The 18,498-nt window shown below is 39.0% G+C and overlaps 1 protein-coding gene across 2 annotated transcripts in view; it reads right to left on the reverse strand.

Annotated features, from left to right (window-relative positions):
• The window catches only part of LOC121318388 (inositol 1,4,5-trisphosphate receptor type 2-like), a 143,082-nt gene that overhangs the window by 111,721 nt on the left and 12,863 nt on the right, over positions 1–18,498 (reverse strand). For both annotated transcript variants that reach the window (XM_041254988.1, XM_041254987.1), the window contains exons 3-13: positions 14,894–15,009; positions 13,957–14,043; positions 10,620–10,778; positions 8,931–9,029; positions 8,584–8,667; positions 8,224–8,370; positions 7,441–7,536; positions 6,194–6,238; positions 2,186–2,337; positions 1,542–1,641; positions 1,125–1,285 (exon numbers count right to left, since the gene is read on the reverse strand). In XM_041254988.1, the coding sequence (XP_041110922.1) occupies positions 1,125–1,285; positions 1,542–1,641; positions 2,186–2,337; positions 6,194–6,238; positions 7,441–7,536; positions 8,224–8,370; positions 8,584–8,667; positions 8,931–9,029; positions 10,620–10,778; positions 13,957–14,043; positions 14,894–15,009 (1,246 nt within the window). The remainder of the gene's footprint in view (positions 1–1,124; positions 1,286–1,541; positions 1,642–2,185; positions 2,338–6,193; positions 6,239–7,440; positions 7,537–8,223; positions 8,371–8,583; positions 8,668–8,930; positions 9,030–10,619; positions 10,779–13,956; positions 14,044–14,893; positions 15,010–18,498) is intronic.

Consider the following 18,498-nt stretch of genomic DNA (forward strand, 5'->3'; position numbering starts at 1 on the left):
TTTTCTGTTCTGTTTATTAAATGCTGAGCGAAAACATTCGCTCAGCTTCACCAAACCACACCTCTCTGTCATTTATTTCCTCGCTCTGGTCTGACTCCACCCACACCAGCCGTCTTTGTGACAGCCATAAAATATAGTATGTTAACAAGTATGTGGGTAACATGGATCTCCTGCCATGACTGTAAATTCAAAATTAGAGCTAGACACAAAATTAAATAAACAGTTGAGGTGCATGACATACATCAACAGTATATAAAGAATGTACACGTACAGATTGTAAAGCTCCTTTCACACTGGCATGCTCTACACAGGCTGGACCCTACCTGGGTCACGATCCAGTGTCATACAGGTAGGATGCAGCATTTCACACTGCTTTATATTCCATCCAAGCTTCTCTAGATTGTATCGTCAGCCCAAATGTTGATTACAGCTAATGTTTCTTCATCCCTGGCTGATGGTGTGTCACAAATCAACACAAATATTGCTAAACAGAATAAACAGAAATGTTTCTTGCATGGCTGTTTGTTGTTCGCTTACAAATGGCCATCATGTATTTTGTCTTGCTCGACCCTGGTCAAACTGTGTCAACCCACATCCTGAGGTCGGTCTCTGCCGACCAGGGTCAACCCAGTTATGACCCAGGTACGTGGTTTCACATTACGCAGGATTGTGACTCGGGTGGCAGGGACCCGGGTAAGAGCACCAGTGTGAAAGGGGCTTAAGAATGATTCTCCGGGGGCTCCCAAGTGACGCATCTGATAAAGGCACTCGAATCCAGGCTATTCTATTGCCGACCGTAGACGGGAGCGGCGCACAATTGGAAAAGCGCTGTGGCTCTGAGGTGGCTGCACGATGAGTCTGCAGTGTGAAAAAAAGTGGTCAGCTAAAGGCACACACTTCGGAGGACAGCGTGTGTTCGTCTTTGCCGCTCCCGAGTTAGCGCAGAGGAGGTAGCAGTAAGCTGAGTAATTGCATAATTGGATATGCCAAACTGGGAGAAAATAATAAAATAATTGGCAATTACTAAATTTATATTTAAAAAAAAAAAAAAAGAGTGATTCTCCAGATATATGCAAAATTGTGACACACAGTGCATTCTGAGCAAGGCCCAATCAGGGGTTTACCTCCTCTCATTCTGAGCGATGTTCCCATTCTCCAGCTTATTCACTGTTGATGCTAGGACCTTGCTAGCATCATTGGCAAAGTCCAGGTCTCTGACCTCTGACAACGGGACTGAGACTATAGCAAAGGCTTCCTTGTCTTCTTTTGTGGGGCATGTTCCAATCTGTGATTAAGAGAGAAATTCTGTAGCAACAAGTACTGTAAAAATAGTTGAAAAAATAAAACATAGGCACAATAATGATGGGCAAATTAAACAAGATACAATTGGGACTATTTATATATATTAAAAAGAACACACACACACATATAATGGGAATGTGTTCCATGACATTATAAATGAGGGTAAAATTAGTCCCAGAGATAACTTCACAGTTTGGCCCTCCTGACAAGCATGTTGACTTGTTCTTCAGATTATTTACCTTAAGCATGACAGGTCTCTCTTCTTCAACATCTATAGGGATACTTGTGCTGGTTACCCAGGTGTTTGTGCAAAGGTGTCTCAGTCTCACATATGAGTTCCTAACCAAAAAAAGAAAAAATAATAATAATCAATAAAAATCTGAACAATGCTGCTGTTAATAGTACAATGCTTGTTGGTTGGTACTGGTCACAACATCCTATCCTGCCATTTAAAATCAAGTAAATACACTCACCAGGCAAGGTTAGAGACTTTTAAAAGACAATATCAATGTCACCACACTGCTGAACCCACCGACCTATTTAGGAGGACTGAAGGTCAACAGTCAAACTCAGTCCTCACAGTAAACCCAATCACTTCTTTTGTCATGCTGAAACTGAGCAACAGAACCTATTCCAAGCAACTGCCCCACTTGTCTTCTTGTAACAAAATTTTTCACAGACTGGACCTCTTGCAGTCTGGCATAAATATGTATGGGCATTCACTACTGTGCCACTTTTGAACTCTGATAAATATTTGTTTCCACAAATGTTTTCTGCCAGCTAACTAACAGCTAACTGTGCCTAGTTCATATCTTAACATTACACATAGACTCTACAATGCACTGCAATTCAGGTTGAAGAAAAACAATTTTTTCTAGGACACCTTGGGACGAGGCAGTCTGCCCTCTGTAGAGTGGTGGCATCCAGTTCAAAGAGAGAGGCAATGTCATTCCCATGTGGGACAGAGACCAGGGTGTAGGCAATCCTCTCGGCCGCCTGGCGCTTCTTCTTTGAGGACAGGATATCTCCTTCCACCTACAGGATGCCAAGATAGCTAAATAATTAACACACTTCAACAGCAGCCCTTTCTCTCCTAATATCGGACACTGCTATCAACTAGCATACACATACCATTGTACAGGCATATTCATTTTCTACCTTTAGGGAAGTGACAAAGAATATAATGCCATTATGCATAAACAAGCACCACACTTTTTTTGAAATGCGGCACTACAGTGCTCCCTCCCTATAACATGGGTCTCGGGACACACACAAAATGAGCGCAGTAACCGAAGAGCACTATAAAACGAGGAAGGGGGTGGGGCATGCTGCGGGACACATAACACACATCAGACTAAAGTACAAAATAAAACAACTCCCTCTCTATAATGCACATATAGTGAAGCAAAAACGTAACATTCCCTGAGAAGTGGTTTACAGTTTGAACACCGGTACTGTATTTACTGTAGAAATACTGCATGAATCACTAATAAAGGGAATTGGGGGACATGTTGTAGGAGCGTTATATCCAAGGTGCGTTAATAACAAAGAGCCTTACAGCAAGGGAGCACTGTACTATAGAAACGTTTTGTACATTGCTGTACAATACCTGAGATTATAATGTATAATACATTGTGGTTCTTGGTCTAGACTGCTAAGTGTATAAATGTGAACCCTGTCAATGCATTTGCAGAAGACTATGCAGGTCCAATCAGACAGTGGCAGGGCAGGGAGGCTGTGTGTGTGAGTGAGAGTGTGTCTGTGTGCATGTGTGTGCGCGCGTGTGTGTGAGAGTGTGGATATGTTGGGAACTGAGGGGAGGTTCTTCTACTGTCCTTGAGATGAAATCAACAACAGCTCCCCAAGCAGCAGCATTTTACCCATAACACAAAACAAAAAAACACATTGTGTTAAATTATATTATCAATCTCACTATATCTCCTTCAGACCCTTGATCTACAAATGTGGACATACAAGGTACACAATTTATTTCAAGGGTTACCCAAATAAATTGGGAGCACGTATATTATATATGAATATATATATATATTATATATATAGTTATAAGATATATATATATCTATATATATGATATATATAATGTATATATATATATCTATATATATATAATTTTTTTGTATTAAACCTGATCTCTAGATAAAACATAAGTAAAAAAGAGATGGACAGAGATACACACAGACAAGAGTCAAAAAAAAGTTTCTAATAGACTGTAGCTTTGTTAGAGACCTGCATAATAGCTGCACAAGAGAAATCTCCATAAGACATGAAAAAATAACCCTATTAAGTAGTGTATTAAGATTATTATTCCATCTGCCCTTGTGACGTCAAAATAATCATTTCTAATTGATGTACAGAACAGCAGGTGCCAGTCAATGATTTTCTAATTGATATTTTCTGAGAAGAGCTGTCTGTATTAAAAAGGAAGTTTCCAATCGGGATGAGGGTTAAATAAACAATCACAGCTGCTGAAGTCCTCAGGCAGCACATGGATTTTTTTTTTCAGTTAACACCTTTCCTGCTGCTTGTGAGTCACCCCGAATGCAGTGAAGACAACACGTTCCAGTTCAGTGATGAAGACGTTATGTAAGAAAGACTGTGTTTTAACAGCAGTATCAGACCAGAATTTTAATGCAGCATTTTATTTTGCAGGGGGAAAAAAACTCCTGGACCTTCTTAGGTCACATAAATTACATAACTCCGAAGCAAGACAAGTAAATAAGATTTTGAACAGTACAGTTCCTACTTCGGTGTAGTTTAACCCATTTCAACACTTCCATAAGTATATTGAATTTCATTATTATTACTATTTTTAAAATTTATTTTACACTACAACAAGCAACTGTGGAAGTTTGCAGCCTTGGTTTTAATGAGGTAAACTAGCCAGCAGCATGCTCAGCTGCCCTACTCAGTACCCCTCCACAATAATCTGATAAACGTGTTGACAGTCCTGTTACCACGGTTACTCGTTTACCTCAGTGGTTGTTGTTACTTGTTTCTAAACAAACCTGTGTTATTGAACTTTTATATTTAATTGATATTAATAATATTCGGGTATTTGTAATTATTCAGGTATATGATAAAAGAAACAGTGCCCAGTGATGGAGTTTTTTTTACCTTCAGGCACATTATTTCTCGTCCGTATTTTTCAAAATTTGATCCAATAAAAATAAAAACAGATAACTGTTACTATTATTAGTATTATTAAACATATTTGTATTATTATTACTACTATTAGTAGTAGTTGTACGTAATAGCATCCATTCATGTTTACGCCCCTTCAAAAATGTCACAAATACCGGCTGGGGATTGGTCAGCAGCTGTTTTCATGTTGCTTTCGGCAGACCCTCCTACTCCTGCGAAACTTCTCTCAGCTCATTGCGCGGATTGCAAATGGCTCGTTTTGGTTTCAGGATAAAGAAAATGCGAATGGAAACTTGCGATATTATCACATAAACACTCTTTCGCACAAGCGATCAGGGTTTGATTTGGTCCGGCCCTTAGGCTAAAAAAATGAAGGTCCTTTACAAGTTTCAACATCATTTGATTATTACCAGTTCTTTAGATGTATGTAAAAATGGCATGTGACAGACACACACATTGTAGCAACTGAAGTCAATCATAAATATCTATACATTCATCTGGCAGCAATCAGCAGCATAGTATTGGACCGTGTTTATATTTAGTCTACCTTTATATACAAATAAATGTAGTCTTTTTGACTAATTTATAGTTGTTTGATACAAATGTCAAATCCAAGACATGTTTTATCATGTAACAGGACTTCATTTTCAGTTTTCACAGTCAAGCAAAAGCATGTTGATGTAAGGGACAATAGGGTTACCATACTATGGAGCTTGTTGTTAAGCCAGAGCATGTATTTTGTGTGCTGTTCTTTATCCTCAAGTACTGCATTATTAAATATTTTCTTTTCAGTCTGTACATTCAATCCAATGAGATAGTAACTACACTATCACTAAGTCTTTTAGTCCATTAACGCATGTCATCTCTATGGCAACTAAGTATGACAAGGGTACAAAGTGATAATAATAATAATAATAATAATAATAATAATAATAATAATAATAATAATAATAATATAGTCATTAAGCAGACGCTTTTATCCAAAGCAACTTAGAGACTAGGGGTGAACCATGTATCAACAACTGCTAGAGCAGAGTCACTTACAACAGGAACTCGGTTTTACATCTCTTTGAAAGGATGACAGAATGCACAAACGAGAAATGGAGGTCAAGAGGGTGTAATGTAAGGGGAACAGCACATTTGATTATATGGTTTGCAAACATGTGTGGTAAGGACATGTTTCATTAATACGGTCAGTGACTAAAACAATGGGACAGTGAAACTGTCCATTTTTACTGGAAAACCCAGGTAAAGGACCATAACTCTATCAAATATTAAGACAATAACTCCAAGAGAACTGTCTCTGTATCAAAAACGGTTGTCACACAACCTCAATATGGTAGCCATATTGACACTAACATTACAAAGGTTATTTTTTTTATTATTTTTTTTTTTTACTGTACATGATGCCAAAATCAAACTCGACCATCAGTTACAGTTGTGTACAAGTATGAAGCCTACATCTAAAAGCATTAGGACAGCATCTGGAAATAAAACGTCAGTTGACCCCAATATAGCAACCATGTTAGGTCACAGGTCACAAAATTTTACCTGAGGACTTTCAATAACACTTCAAATATGGTTGAAGGTGTTGAAAGCAGTTGAAGGTGCAGACAGCTGGTTAAAAAAACCTTTAAGCTCTTACAAAACCATAATTCTTTCACAGGGGATCTTGGTGCAGGTCAGCAGATGCAAGTGTATTCAGTTGTCAGTATAGTTTAAATCTTACCGCAGCTTTACCATCCGTGTCCTCGTCTCGAAAATCAGGGTTCACCTAGAAAATAAAAAGTGACCAATGCTACAGATGTGTATATCATATTCTGTAAATATCTTTATAGTTCTGAAGGAAAAGGGAACTATACCATCACAAAGAACCAATTTTCCACATCCGCAGTATACCAACTTTGAACCATTTTACCAAATACACAATTACATTTGTAAAAGGTGTGGTCCGTGAGGATTAATATCACATTTTGCAGCCTTCAGTCCCATCTACAATGCTTCCCTAATTGTTGTGCAGTTGACTGTTGCATTTCTAATAAAAACAATTCAGAAGGTACAACTCTATAGAGCAGCCCTCTCCACATGTTGGTTTGTACCTACAGTATTACAACCTACAGTGTGTTCACGACAAAGGAGGCTGCACTATCCAGCACAAAACCATTGGGAAACTCAAATACAAAACATGGAATAGAGGGTTGCTTTCAATACATTTGTTATCCCGTAAAACAACCCTGCAATAACAGTCTGTTCCAGCACCCGTGGAAACACATGGACAGAAGTAAAAGTATATTGTACAAAATCAAGAGTGAAGAGTGAATACTGCCATCTACTGAGCCTCTCAAGGAGTAACACATCCAACAGCATCATAGTGCAACCTTAATAGAAAAACTCCAGAGAACAGGAGCTTAAGCAATACCTGCAAAGAAAACACTTGCCTGAACTCTCTAGTCCAAGTTGCTTAACTTATGCTATCCCAGGCTTTCACTCTTTTCTACTGGACTTAATTATAGTCAGTTATCATGCATTTAAGCCATGCAAGTGGTTATGTTATCTGCATAACTGATAAACAGACCCAGATAAATGCCCAAATGTACGGATCAGGACACCCCAAATGTTAAAATGAGCCTGAGGTGTCCTGATGTGTCACGGAATGACCCTGAAGCCTTATCAGAATCTGACATCAGCTCTCAAAGTGTGAATTGACAAAGCACCCAATCCCCCCCAACCCCAAAAAAAAAAAAAAAAAAAAAAAAAATGCAGGTCACCAGTTATATAAAAGTTATATTGTTATTCTGGAGCAGCCCTGGGTTTTGTTTTATCAACTGAAAAAAAAATAAGACATGCTGAAAATAATGATACATAATTAGAAGTCACTTTAATATGCTGACATCACTATGGTTACCCCTTGATGGAAGCATGATTCTGGCAAGGGCTGATACAGTATATTGTATAATATAGCAACACAAGCCTCACCTCTGCAGCCAAATAATTTCCTGAAGCCAGGTGTTTGAATCGGAAAAGGCTGTTCCATTGCCCAGCTCCTCCTCTGCAGGGGTCATAGTGCACAACCTGCAATATATATTGATGACTACTGCACAACCAAAACTGTTAATAGCTGAATGGCTTAGAACACACATTTTCCTATATGAAAGATGCACATTATGGTAAACATGTATTTCATTTTCAATTTACAAGAGCATTGTATATTACTGTTTGTTCAGTAATTCCTATGAAAAAACAACTTGAAAAAAAGACCTGGGTAAAATGTAATGGACATACATTGTTAGCTCTGTGTTCTTTAAAAGGACATGTGTGTCTCTGTGCTAAATACAGTTAAATACAGATTCAAATACCCCAGCATACCACATAATGGTATTATAGTGCTGGGAATAATGTTTGGAAGTCCCTGTGTCACACTGTTGGTGTAAAAGGACTACACTACAGTTATTACTAACTTTAAAGGCTACATTCTAAAACAGTGTGTCTGTGTGTTAGGAGCCCCACTAAGCTTTTCATAATCACATGTAGTGTGGTTTTTCTCTGCAGAAACTGTATTTTAGTTGAACATTCATTCAAATCTCCAGATCAAACTGCTCAAATTAAGCGCAGGTTTTGATGTTATTGACTGGCGGTGTGAACTGAGCCACAGAGGAAACCCAAATTGCTCCCCCAGTCAGAAAAATGCTCATGTGGAAACACGTGCCGCGTCTTTTCTTTTCTTTTCTCAGGCTGCATTTACAATGCATCTCAGAATACCTCTATTTCCCAGAGTGCTTTGGAGCTGGTGGCGGAGGTGGCAGATTGTCGCAGTGTGGTCCTGAGGAAAATGTGTTGATGCTTCTTGTAATCATCACAGGTCAGGAACTTTTCTTGCTCTGCATGGAATAACCTCACCACATCACCCTGGGAGAGTCACAAATCACACCAGTCACAACAAATCTGAAAACAATCTATTATAGCTATGTATTCATCCCCCACCATCAATAACAAAGCACATCCTTAATATAATGCATAATCGTTCCTGTAAATTTACGAAGTGTTAAAATGTTACAGCATTTGAAATACAATATACAGTATTCACATTTCATTAGACTAAAGTAACACAGATATACTTACCCCTTTTAAAACATCATCTCTGTAGTCACTAAATTTCATAAAAAGGGTGACTTTCCAGCTTGTGTTACAATTCAGTGCATTCACCTGTTGTACAAAAAATAAAGCATAGGCTACAGTGACCAAAGAGTAACAACTCATTGTTAATAAATAGGTTTAAGCAATGTTTGGTACATGAAAGGGTTAATAATCTTTATACTGCTAAAGTACAAGAATTGTGTTCCAGGTCCAGACTGAAGTGCATCAATTTATACACATGAATACATGAACAAATATTATTATGGTAAATGTGCTTTCACACAAAATCAAAAGGAGTGTATCAAATAATCAAACCACCACACTGTGCTCACCTCCTTGCAGCCTGGGTTGTCTAGAAGCTCTATATTACTGGCATGAAGAGGCTGTCCAGCATTCACAGGCATCAGCACCACCTTATCACCAACAACAACCTACACATGGAATCAGCATGAGAAACAAATAATAAAAGAACTATTTCAACAAGAAGAAAGCGATTGATGCAATACAAGTGGATTTGCTCCTATTGTGAAAAATGAAATTAAATCCAGTTGTTACAGGTTGCTCTTTTTTATTTACTTCATGCTTGTTGTTCAAATTTATATAAAAAAAGAATGTACCTATAGCGCTTTGTGCTTTCTGCAATGAAAAGTGCTATATAAATAATATGTTGTATTATTATTATTATTATTATTATTATTATTATTATTATTATTATAAATAAAATGTATTATTATTATTATTATTATTATTATTATTATTATTATTATTATAGGGTTCAAATTTAGCAATAGAGGAATATCAAACTCTCCACTTGGTATTCTATTAATAACAGCGAGCCCTCAAGCCTCACTTCCTAGATTACACATACAGTAGGGCAGTGTGGGCTCAGAAGGAGTCACAATATCTCAAGCACAGGAACCGCACAACAGGAACAGGACACAGTGTTTATAATGCAATTTCAAAAAATGGGGCTTCAGACTAGGCAAAGTGAACATAGTCATCTAGAGTAAAATGCCATTTAAGACGCAACTTCAAAGAATAAAGTTTGCATGCATTTTCGAATTAGGTGAATTGTATAGGGAGCAGTAACTGTTCAAGCTAAAAACTTCACGAGCCAAGCTTTCAAGACACAAACTACTGTTTCCATCCAATCAGCAAATACTGTCTGGCTGTAGCATCAAAGAACTGTCTTAAACTTAATTTATCTTTTTTTTTTGGGGGGGAATTTTTTTTGACATGCAATATATAACTGTGAAAACATGCTGCTAAAAAGTGCATTGTTTAACAAACCATGCACAACATGATTTAAGTCTCATACCTTAGTTTACTGACTGTACTGAGAAAAGTAAACTCAAAATCTGTAGATCAGAATCAACATTTAAAAAATATTTTACTGAGTATAACATTTGAATGCTGCCAGTATCCTGTCAAATACTACATTATGGTAAGGGTTATACAGTGGATCTTCTACAATAATTAAAACATGGAAAGTACTATTTTACCAATTACAAATCACTGTTTGTAATGTATAATTGTGTGGGCAAATAAGACCTGCATTTACTTCTGTAATAAACATACTGTAGTTGATTCATCAAATAACACACATACTGTTAATTTAAGTTTTGTATGCCGCCACCAATAGATGGGGGGAGGGGACAAAACATTAAGAATGCATTGAAATTCCCTGTATTTTGAGTTCCTTTACCTCCCACAGGAGGCAGCAGATAGCGTTCATAGATAGGGAACATCATGTACAACAGGGCTACTCAACCCTGGTCCTGGAAGACCGCTGTCCCGCCTGGTTTTTGTTCTAACTGTACACTAAATTGATAATGGACCAATTAAGATTCTAATAAGTACTTAATTGGTCCAAGTAAGTAATTTAGGGTACAGCTGGAACAAAAACCAGGAGGGACAGCGGCCCTCCAGGACGAGTGTTGAGTAGCCCTGATGTACAATCTTATACACCACACCTAATTCTCCTCACCCTTGTAAAACCAGAAAGCTGTGCTCATACATACATTGTCACCTTCACTCCGCAGCTTCCAGAAGGGCTGGATATAGAACCAGGAGCCCTCGTTCCCAGCCATATCCAGCGACACTCGCATAGCATTCTTTTCAAGAAGGGCTGGAAGTCTCTTATTCACGGTGAGGTACTTGTTGCTTTTGATGTGTAGTAGCTGCAAAAATCAACAGTACTGTTATATACTGTACACCAGGGGTACTCAATTATATTCTCTGGTGGGCCAGATAAGGCAATGTCCAAACCTTGGGGGTCCACATGGAGCTCAAGATGCGAGTGCTGGTGGGGGTGGGGGTGGGGGGTTGTTTAAATGGTCATGAAAAGCTGACTATCGAATCACACTTTGCATACAGTAACAGAACTTTGCAACACTACACTTGCACCAATCAACTAATACATGTCAGAAAAAAAATACTTACAATGATTCAATGTCTGATCCCCATTTAAGAATAAAAATAGAAAGCAAACATATTTTTCCAGATATTTTTCGGACAATATTTAAACGACATCTTGCAAACAAATTATACAAATCTCACTGTAATGCTACTAAAACAGCATGTTTTTCATTTTAAATTTATTAAAACCAGAAAATGTTCTAACAATGACTGCGCAGCAAGCACTCAAGTTAACTTATGAACGCATGTCAATTAATGATCGCTTTATTTATGTTGTATAAGCACCCGATTAAAAGTATAGCACTCTGTCTAAATATGCATGTTCTAACTCTGATGTGTTTAAATGTAAATAAAAAGTTTCTAAATTAAATACAAAGCATGACAGTAAACAGGAGGGAAAATAAACTTAAGTGCATATCCACCATGAGAGGTGTGCCAGAGGTACATTTCTTACTGTTACCAAACAGTTTTCTTTTTTTTTTAGCCAAATAAAAGATCTTTGACAGGCTCTGTTTCTTCTGCTAATTTCCTGTGCCTGAACACTTACTGGTGGCCACATTGCTATGTTTTCCTAAAAATACTTAGTTTATCATATGAAAAATAAAGAAATATATAGACATATGCACTTAATTTTTTCATGTATTTCTATAATAAAGCCAAACATACAGAAGATCCTCTCAACTTCCCAACCCTTTCTATAATAAACTGGAGACAAAAATCTGGTGTTTTGCAATATTTAAAAAAATGCTCTGACCCCAGATCAAACATAATAGGTTAATTAATTTAATTAATTCACAAACTACTTCACTTTCATGTTCCAATCACATGCTGCACAACTCCCAGCTAAATCTAGCAAAATTAAAGCAATTTCCAATACTATTTATCCAAAAACTATATGTAAAACTGTAATATTCCAGAATAGGTTGTGAAGGCTTTATTTTGCTCCACTGAATTAACAGTAAAAGTAGAGGATGTCAAAACTTAATTATACACTTTTTCATGTGTGTATTTCAGGCAGAAACAATACAAAAGTAGACCGTTTATTTATTTATTTTTTTTATCCTGCCATTGTAGTTTCTTCACAATAAACAAAGTGGCAATTGACACATTATCATAAGGTGACAGCGTTGCTGAGGTTTTTTTTTGTTTGTTTGTTTTTAAGCTGTGTACACAAGTTAAAACTGTCAAATTTAACTTAAATAAACTCTTCAAGAAATAAACGTGGAAAAGGGAACGTTGCACAAAGAATATAAAACACCATTTTGGGTTTTGTTAATTACTCTCCTCATAACATACAATAGGATCACAATAAAACAAAACGCTGACCAATATACATAACATTTCCCTTGCTAGTTTGGCCAGTGTTTGGAAAGTCTGAAGCATTTTCGAGTGATTTTTGCCTTCGAAATTAATGTGAAGCAATGTCTGTAAGAATATTCAGATAGTTTCTCTGCACTAAAGAAAATAATATTACTCCATACTGCCGTTTTCATATTGCACTAACACTAAGCTAAATGGGATTTGTGATGCATGCCAAAATGAAATTTCATCAGAATGAAAGCTGTCCAATCAGCTAACTTGTTCCTGGTTAGGTTGCCAAAAAAAAAAAAAAAACTTGCTAAGGGGCACAAATACTCTGTAGATAGCCACGACATTACAATCGTGCGTATCAGCAATTACAGCTTTGTAATGAAGGAAAGCCGACGCACGACGGGCCAAAAGGAAGGCAACCAGCCCACAGGCTGCCAATTGAGGAATTCTGCTGTACACTAATATTAACACTGACAGAAATAGGGTATTCGATTCAAATAGGGTATAACACCATCAAACAACTGCTTCGAATAAAAAATTAACTACTGTAAATATGACCAAATAACACCCATTCACCCAGGTTTCAGGTCAACTATATCTAATACAGTATGTCAGACCAGGGAAAAATTATTGATCCTAGAATTTGATATGTACAGGAGTTAACATTCTTTAAAACAGTACCACAAGATATTTAACATACTATACTGAGCAACAGACTACAACAGTATCCTTCACCTGAAGGACAGCACCTTCACCAATGTTACAACTGTCACATTTTCAAGGCTTGGTCCAGCACCTACTTGCACCAAGCAGGGGCATCGGTTCAGCTCTTGTGCCCACTACTTACAGCAATGGCCATATGTTAATTTTCAACAGGTGCTTACCATTACCATTTCCAGCAGCATACCAAGCCCCTTGTAAGACAATGTAACAGGTGCATTTACTTACCAGTGATAATCAGCACAGCCTAAATATGTCCAAAGAGATGTTTCTTGACACTTCTACAGTATGTGATGACCACTCTCACAGTTAGAAACCTTTAAATAGTTGTGTAATGCCATGGCAGCATGTTTTACAGGGACCCTTCTGGTTTTCAGGCACATGGCTTGCAATGCACAGTATGGCCCCTATCACAGCCATACACCACAAAACAGTAAGGCATCATAATAAGCATAGTCAAATATGTGTTAAACATGTGTTATGTGTTAAAAAAAAAAAAAAAAAAAAAAAAAAAGTTGTTTGTTTTTTGGAGCTAATAGCACGTGCCACTGGGAAACAGTACACAAGTTACAATGTTATCTTTAGGGCACAGATAATAACTGGAATAAAACTAATAAAAAAGGAACAACTCAAATCAAAATGGCAAAGTTCAGTCGCAGGAAATATGTAGCCTGATCTTTTATCCTGAAACTTTTTTTTTTTTTTTTTTTACCCCATACTGAAAATATTTACACACTATTAAAAACCTTCATCTAGAAAATTGCTAACAATACCTTCTTTATGGTTGCGTTAACAGCTTTGTTCAATATTTCCTTAAATAAACTGTGCTTGTATGAACGGCTAAACATTGAAAAATGACTTCATTCATGGGGGAGTTTAAAAAATAAATAAAAAGGGGATTGTATTTACCTGTATGACATTGCTGTATTTAACCATATCACCAAGCAATTTTTTATTCTCCGATTCATTTTGTTTCTGTTCCAGTTCGGCAGCATGCTGTAAAAACCAAAACAAAAACCACATCATTTACTCACACAAGCATGTAAATACACAAATACACAAACAGAACACCACCACACACATAAATATTAACATTTCACTTATCAGAGATCTGCCCAGTTATATAACATTTTCAGTTAATAATGCTTTCACTGTGTATTTCTTTTCTAACTGCATAGCCTACAAGAAATGTGAATGTGTCTAATGTAACTACGTGTGCTAGCAATTGCTATAGAAACTGAACCTAGACGCAGACGCTGGAAACAAGGTGATAGTAAGAGAGTAACAACCAATTAAAAGGGCTGAAAGTAATGAGATTATTGAAAAAAAAAAAAAAGGTTTTACAATTCCTTAAAGTAGAAAGATAGTCACCGCTAGGGTTTACTGTTTGAGGCAGCAGAAGTAAACACACAATCAAAGCACAACGATGTACCGTAGATGACTGAACATACATTTTAAACTATCAAGTGAATTTGTAGTATGCCACAGGGCCTGTATACTCAGCGTACAGTATAAATACTGGCATTGGCATTTTTTAAAAACAATTTATTTATTTATACTACAAAAACTGTTCAGTATTGTAATGAAGGGCTAAAGCTTGGCCAGGTGTGTGCATATATATGTGTATACATGACCACAGGCTTCCTGGTAAAATACTGTAATGTATGCACTCAGAGATTTCCAATACAAACACCCCCATTGTGTTGTCCAGTTCAAAATAGGATAAACAGATGCACTTATTTGCATCATCTACTACATCACTGTACAATGAATCCAGGTCTACGGAACAGCATTTGCACACAGCAGGTTCATTGTTGACTGATCAGGCTAGTAATAGAAGGACTACCTGTAGTTTCTTCAGCAGTGCTCCCTCTGTGGTGTTCCCCTGTTTTCCTTGTTTTGCGTTCCAGAATTGCTTCTGTGCTGAATATCTGTTCATAGGACATACTTTGAAAAGGCAGTCTGTTTATAAAAAAATAAAATAAATAAAGTTTACTTTGTGTGACGTTCATACAGGAAATAAACAGGCAGAAACTGTATTTAAAAAAAAGCATTTTACCAGCATATCGTGTGCAACCCTGGAGCAAATCCACCATCGAAGTGCAGAACATAAGGAATTTTTGTAAAATACATAATGGCCCCTGTAGGCCCTGCATGTCCATGTGCAAATTCAACAATATTTTTCACAGTGATGTCTATAAGCGTTTAATTATAATTCTATAATTCACTCCATTTGGAGTGCTGCAAGGGAAAGCTGTCATGAGATCTTCAGAGTTTGAGTTTGAAATCCCACTTACACCAACAAACGTGTCTGTGGAAATGAATATAGTAGTGAGGACTTAGGACCTAGTATGTTTTGGGCTAAAAAAAAACTAAAAATGTAAAAAACAAAGGAAGGTGCAACAGGAACAGAACAAAGTTATTGATCGTTTTGCCAAACTTTCAAACAGATTAAGACCTACATATAATTGCCAGTGATCAGTTTTTGAGAAGTACTCTAGCCAAATGTAAGTGGGCTGTAGCTTGTTTGAACAACGGTTAAAGCCAGGAAAGAAAGGCAAAAGTTGAGTGTGCACACAAAAGCAAAAAGAAGATAACACAAATTTAAAAAAAAAAAAAAATGAATAAATGTAAAAAACCAAAAAAATAGTTAAAAAAAGGAAAAGGGGTCCAAGCGCATTGTGCGACACCCAAGAACGGTAACTTATAGGAAACCATAAGGTTACCAATTCCCCAAATTTGTATTGGATTTTCTCGATCAAAGCCGGGTAGGTACTTCAGCTAGTTATTTATATAATCAACATCAGCACAGAAATGAAAACAGTGCCACCTTTTGGTCTCTGCTATACAACACTTTTTTCTACCATTTGATACATATGAGCACTTTCTCGACAGATAGGGCTTCTGGTTTTCGATGTTTTCCGCCGACTTTTCTCCTCTCCTTTAACAATTTACGGAACCCTGCAAACAAAAGCACCACATTTGAACCATCTCAATTTTATAAATAACATTGTTATTAACACTGACTGATTGTCAATTGGGCCCCTGCCTGAGCGGGGAGGCTCAAGCAGCCTACCAAGCCATGGCTGACGAAGAGGTCAGTCAGTACGACCTGGTCAAGCAGGCCATCCTCCAATACCTCAACATCACGGGGGAAACGCATCGGATGCCTTTACTGGGAATACTGGAGGCCACGGGAGACCCATCCCAGGTGGTCGCCCAGAAACTGTGGGATCACATGGTGCACTGGCTCAACCATGCGCTCCATGTAATGGTCCTGGAGCAGTTCTGCCATGTGGTCGGCACAGATACACAGGACTGGGTATGGCGGCACAACCCAGACACTCTGGAGGCCGCCGTCAAACTGGCGGAGGAATTTGAGGACTGACCCCTCTTCCTCCTCTCACCAGCCGAGGAGCAGCACCCACAGCACCACCACTAACACCTCTTCCCCTGGGACCCCGACCGGCTAAACCACCAATCCCAATGGGCCGACCCACCTCTTCACCACGGAGGCAGCGGTTGGCCCCCAGCTGGGGTAGATTTACTACCCCGACTCACTGCATTACCAGTGAGTCCAAAAGGCAGTCCCAACCGCACACGTAACCGTGGAAGATAAAGCAGGAGAAACAATTGGTGAGATTTTCCCCCAGCAAGCTGACCCGTTTTCTTCCCTTTTTCGTCCTAGGAAAACAAAAAAGGAGAGACGAATCGAAAAATGGGAAGGTGCATCTCTAAAACGAGGCTGGGGGCTGGTGGGGGAGCGTGCAGATGATATCAAACGCCACTCGAAGGGAGTCGGTACGCAGTGTGAACGAGAGGGCGAGGTTACTGGACCCTCCAGGGCAGATGTTACTCCGGCCCCTCTCAATATATCGGACATGTGGGGCTCAAGAGTGGACCTAGTGTGGGACCAGAAAAACGACCCCACACTGGTGCATGCTTGGGGACAGGTCCGGTCTGTTGAAGGTAAGGATGTTGAAGGCGCTGGGGCACTAGTATATCCGCACTTCATTATCAAGGGACAATTACTGTATAAGGTAAACCCTGCCACGGGCACAGGACAGCCTGTAACACAATTGATGGTTCCTCCGTCATGTCGGCCCGAGGTCATGACGCTGGCGCATGACATCCCCTTTGCAGGACACTTGGGAGCTGACAAGACGAGGGAACTCATATTGGCTCGGTTTTATTGGGTAGGGCTTCATAGCAAAGTGTCGAAATATGTAGCCACATGCCCAGACTGCCAGCGAGTAGCGCCGGGTCGAGTGAGCCTCGCCCCTTTGGTCCCACTGCCAATCATTTCCACCCCCTTTGAGCGCATTGCAATGGACATAGTGGGCCCTTTGCTACCTTCTGATTCCGGGTATACGCATATATTAGTAGTGGTAGATTATGCAACGCGATACCCGGAGGCAGTTCCGTTGAGATCCACTAGTGCCACTGCAATACCCAAAGAACTAGTGCCAATTATGTCGAGAGTAGGGATCCCCAAAGAGATACTGACTGATCATGGGACTAACTTTCTGTCTTGAACAGTACAGCAGGTGTATAAAATGTTAAAAATACATCCCATCCAGACATCTGTTTATCATCCACAGTCGGACGGTTTGGTTGAACGTTTTAACCAAACATTAAAACAGATGCTGAGACGATTTGTGAACCAAGAGCAGAAACATTGGGCAGCACTCCTTCCCTACCTCCTTTTTGCAGAGGTGCTGAAGAGTTCAACAGGGTTCTCCCCCTTTGAGCTCTTGTACAGCCGACAGCCTCGCGGCATCCTCGATCTGTTGAGAGAGGGGTTGGAGGAGCACAAAGGCTCGTCCAAAAACGTAGTGCAGCATGTGCTCCTACTCCGTAATCACCTGGATTTGGTCAGTCGTTTTGCCCAGGATAATCTAACAACGGCTCAGCACCAGCAATAGCAGCATTACAACAAAAATGCACGCATTGGACCTTTCGACCAGGAGACAAGATAATGCTGCTTCTTCCCACGTTGGAATCAAAACTATATGCTAAATGGCAGGGGCTATATGAGGTGATTCGGGCTATAGGGAAAGTCAATTATGATTAACTGCTTCTGTGTTGATTTCCGCAAGGTAAGCGCTATTGCCAAGTTCGATGCATATCCCATGCCTCAGGTCGACGAGCTTCTCAACAGACTGGTAACGGTGAGGTCCATCTCGACTTTGGACCTGACAAAGGGATACTGGCAGATCCACTTAACCCACAGATCACGTGAGAAAACTGCATTTTCTACCCATGATGGTCTGTTTCATTTCACAACCATGCCGTTTGGGCTACATGGTGCGCCCGCTGCCTTTCAGAGACTAATGGACCAGGTTTTACGCATACATCGTGAATATGCAGCAGCGTACATTGATAATGTGGTGATTTTCAGCTCCACCTGGCAAAAGCATTTGGCTAGGGTCACAGCCATCCTGCAGTCTC

This window comes from Polyodon spathula, chromosome 7 (assembly GCF_017654505.1).
Source record: "Polyodon spathula isolate WHYD16114869_AA chromosome 7, ASM1765450v1, whole genome shotgun sequence".
NCBI classification, from domain to species: Eukaryota; Metazoa; Chordata; class Actinopteri; order Acipenseriformes; family Polyodontidae; genus Polyodon; species Polyodon spathula.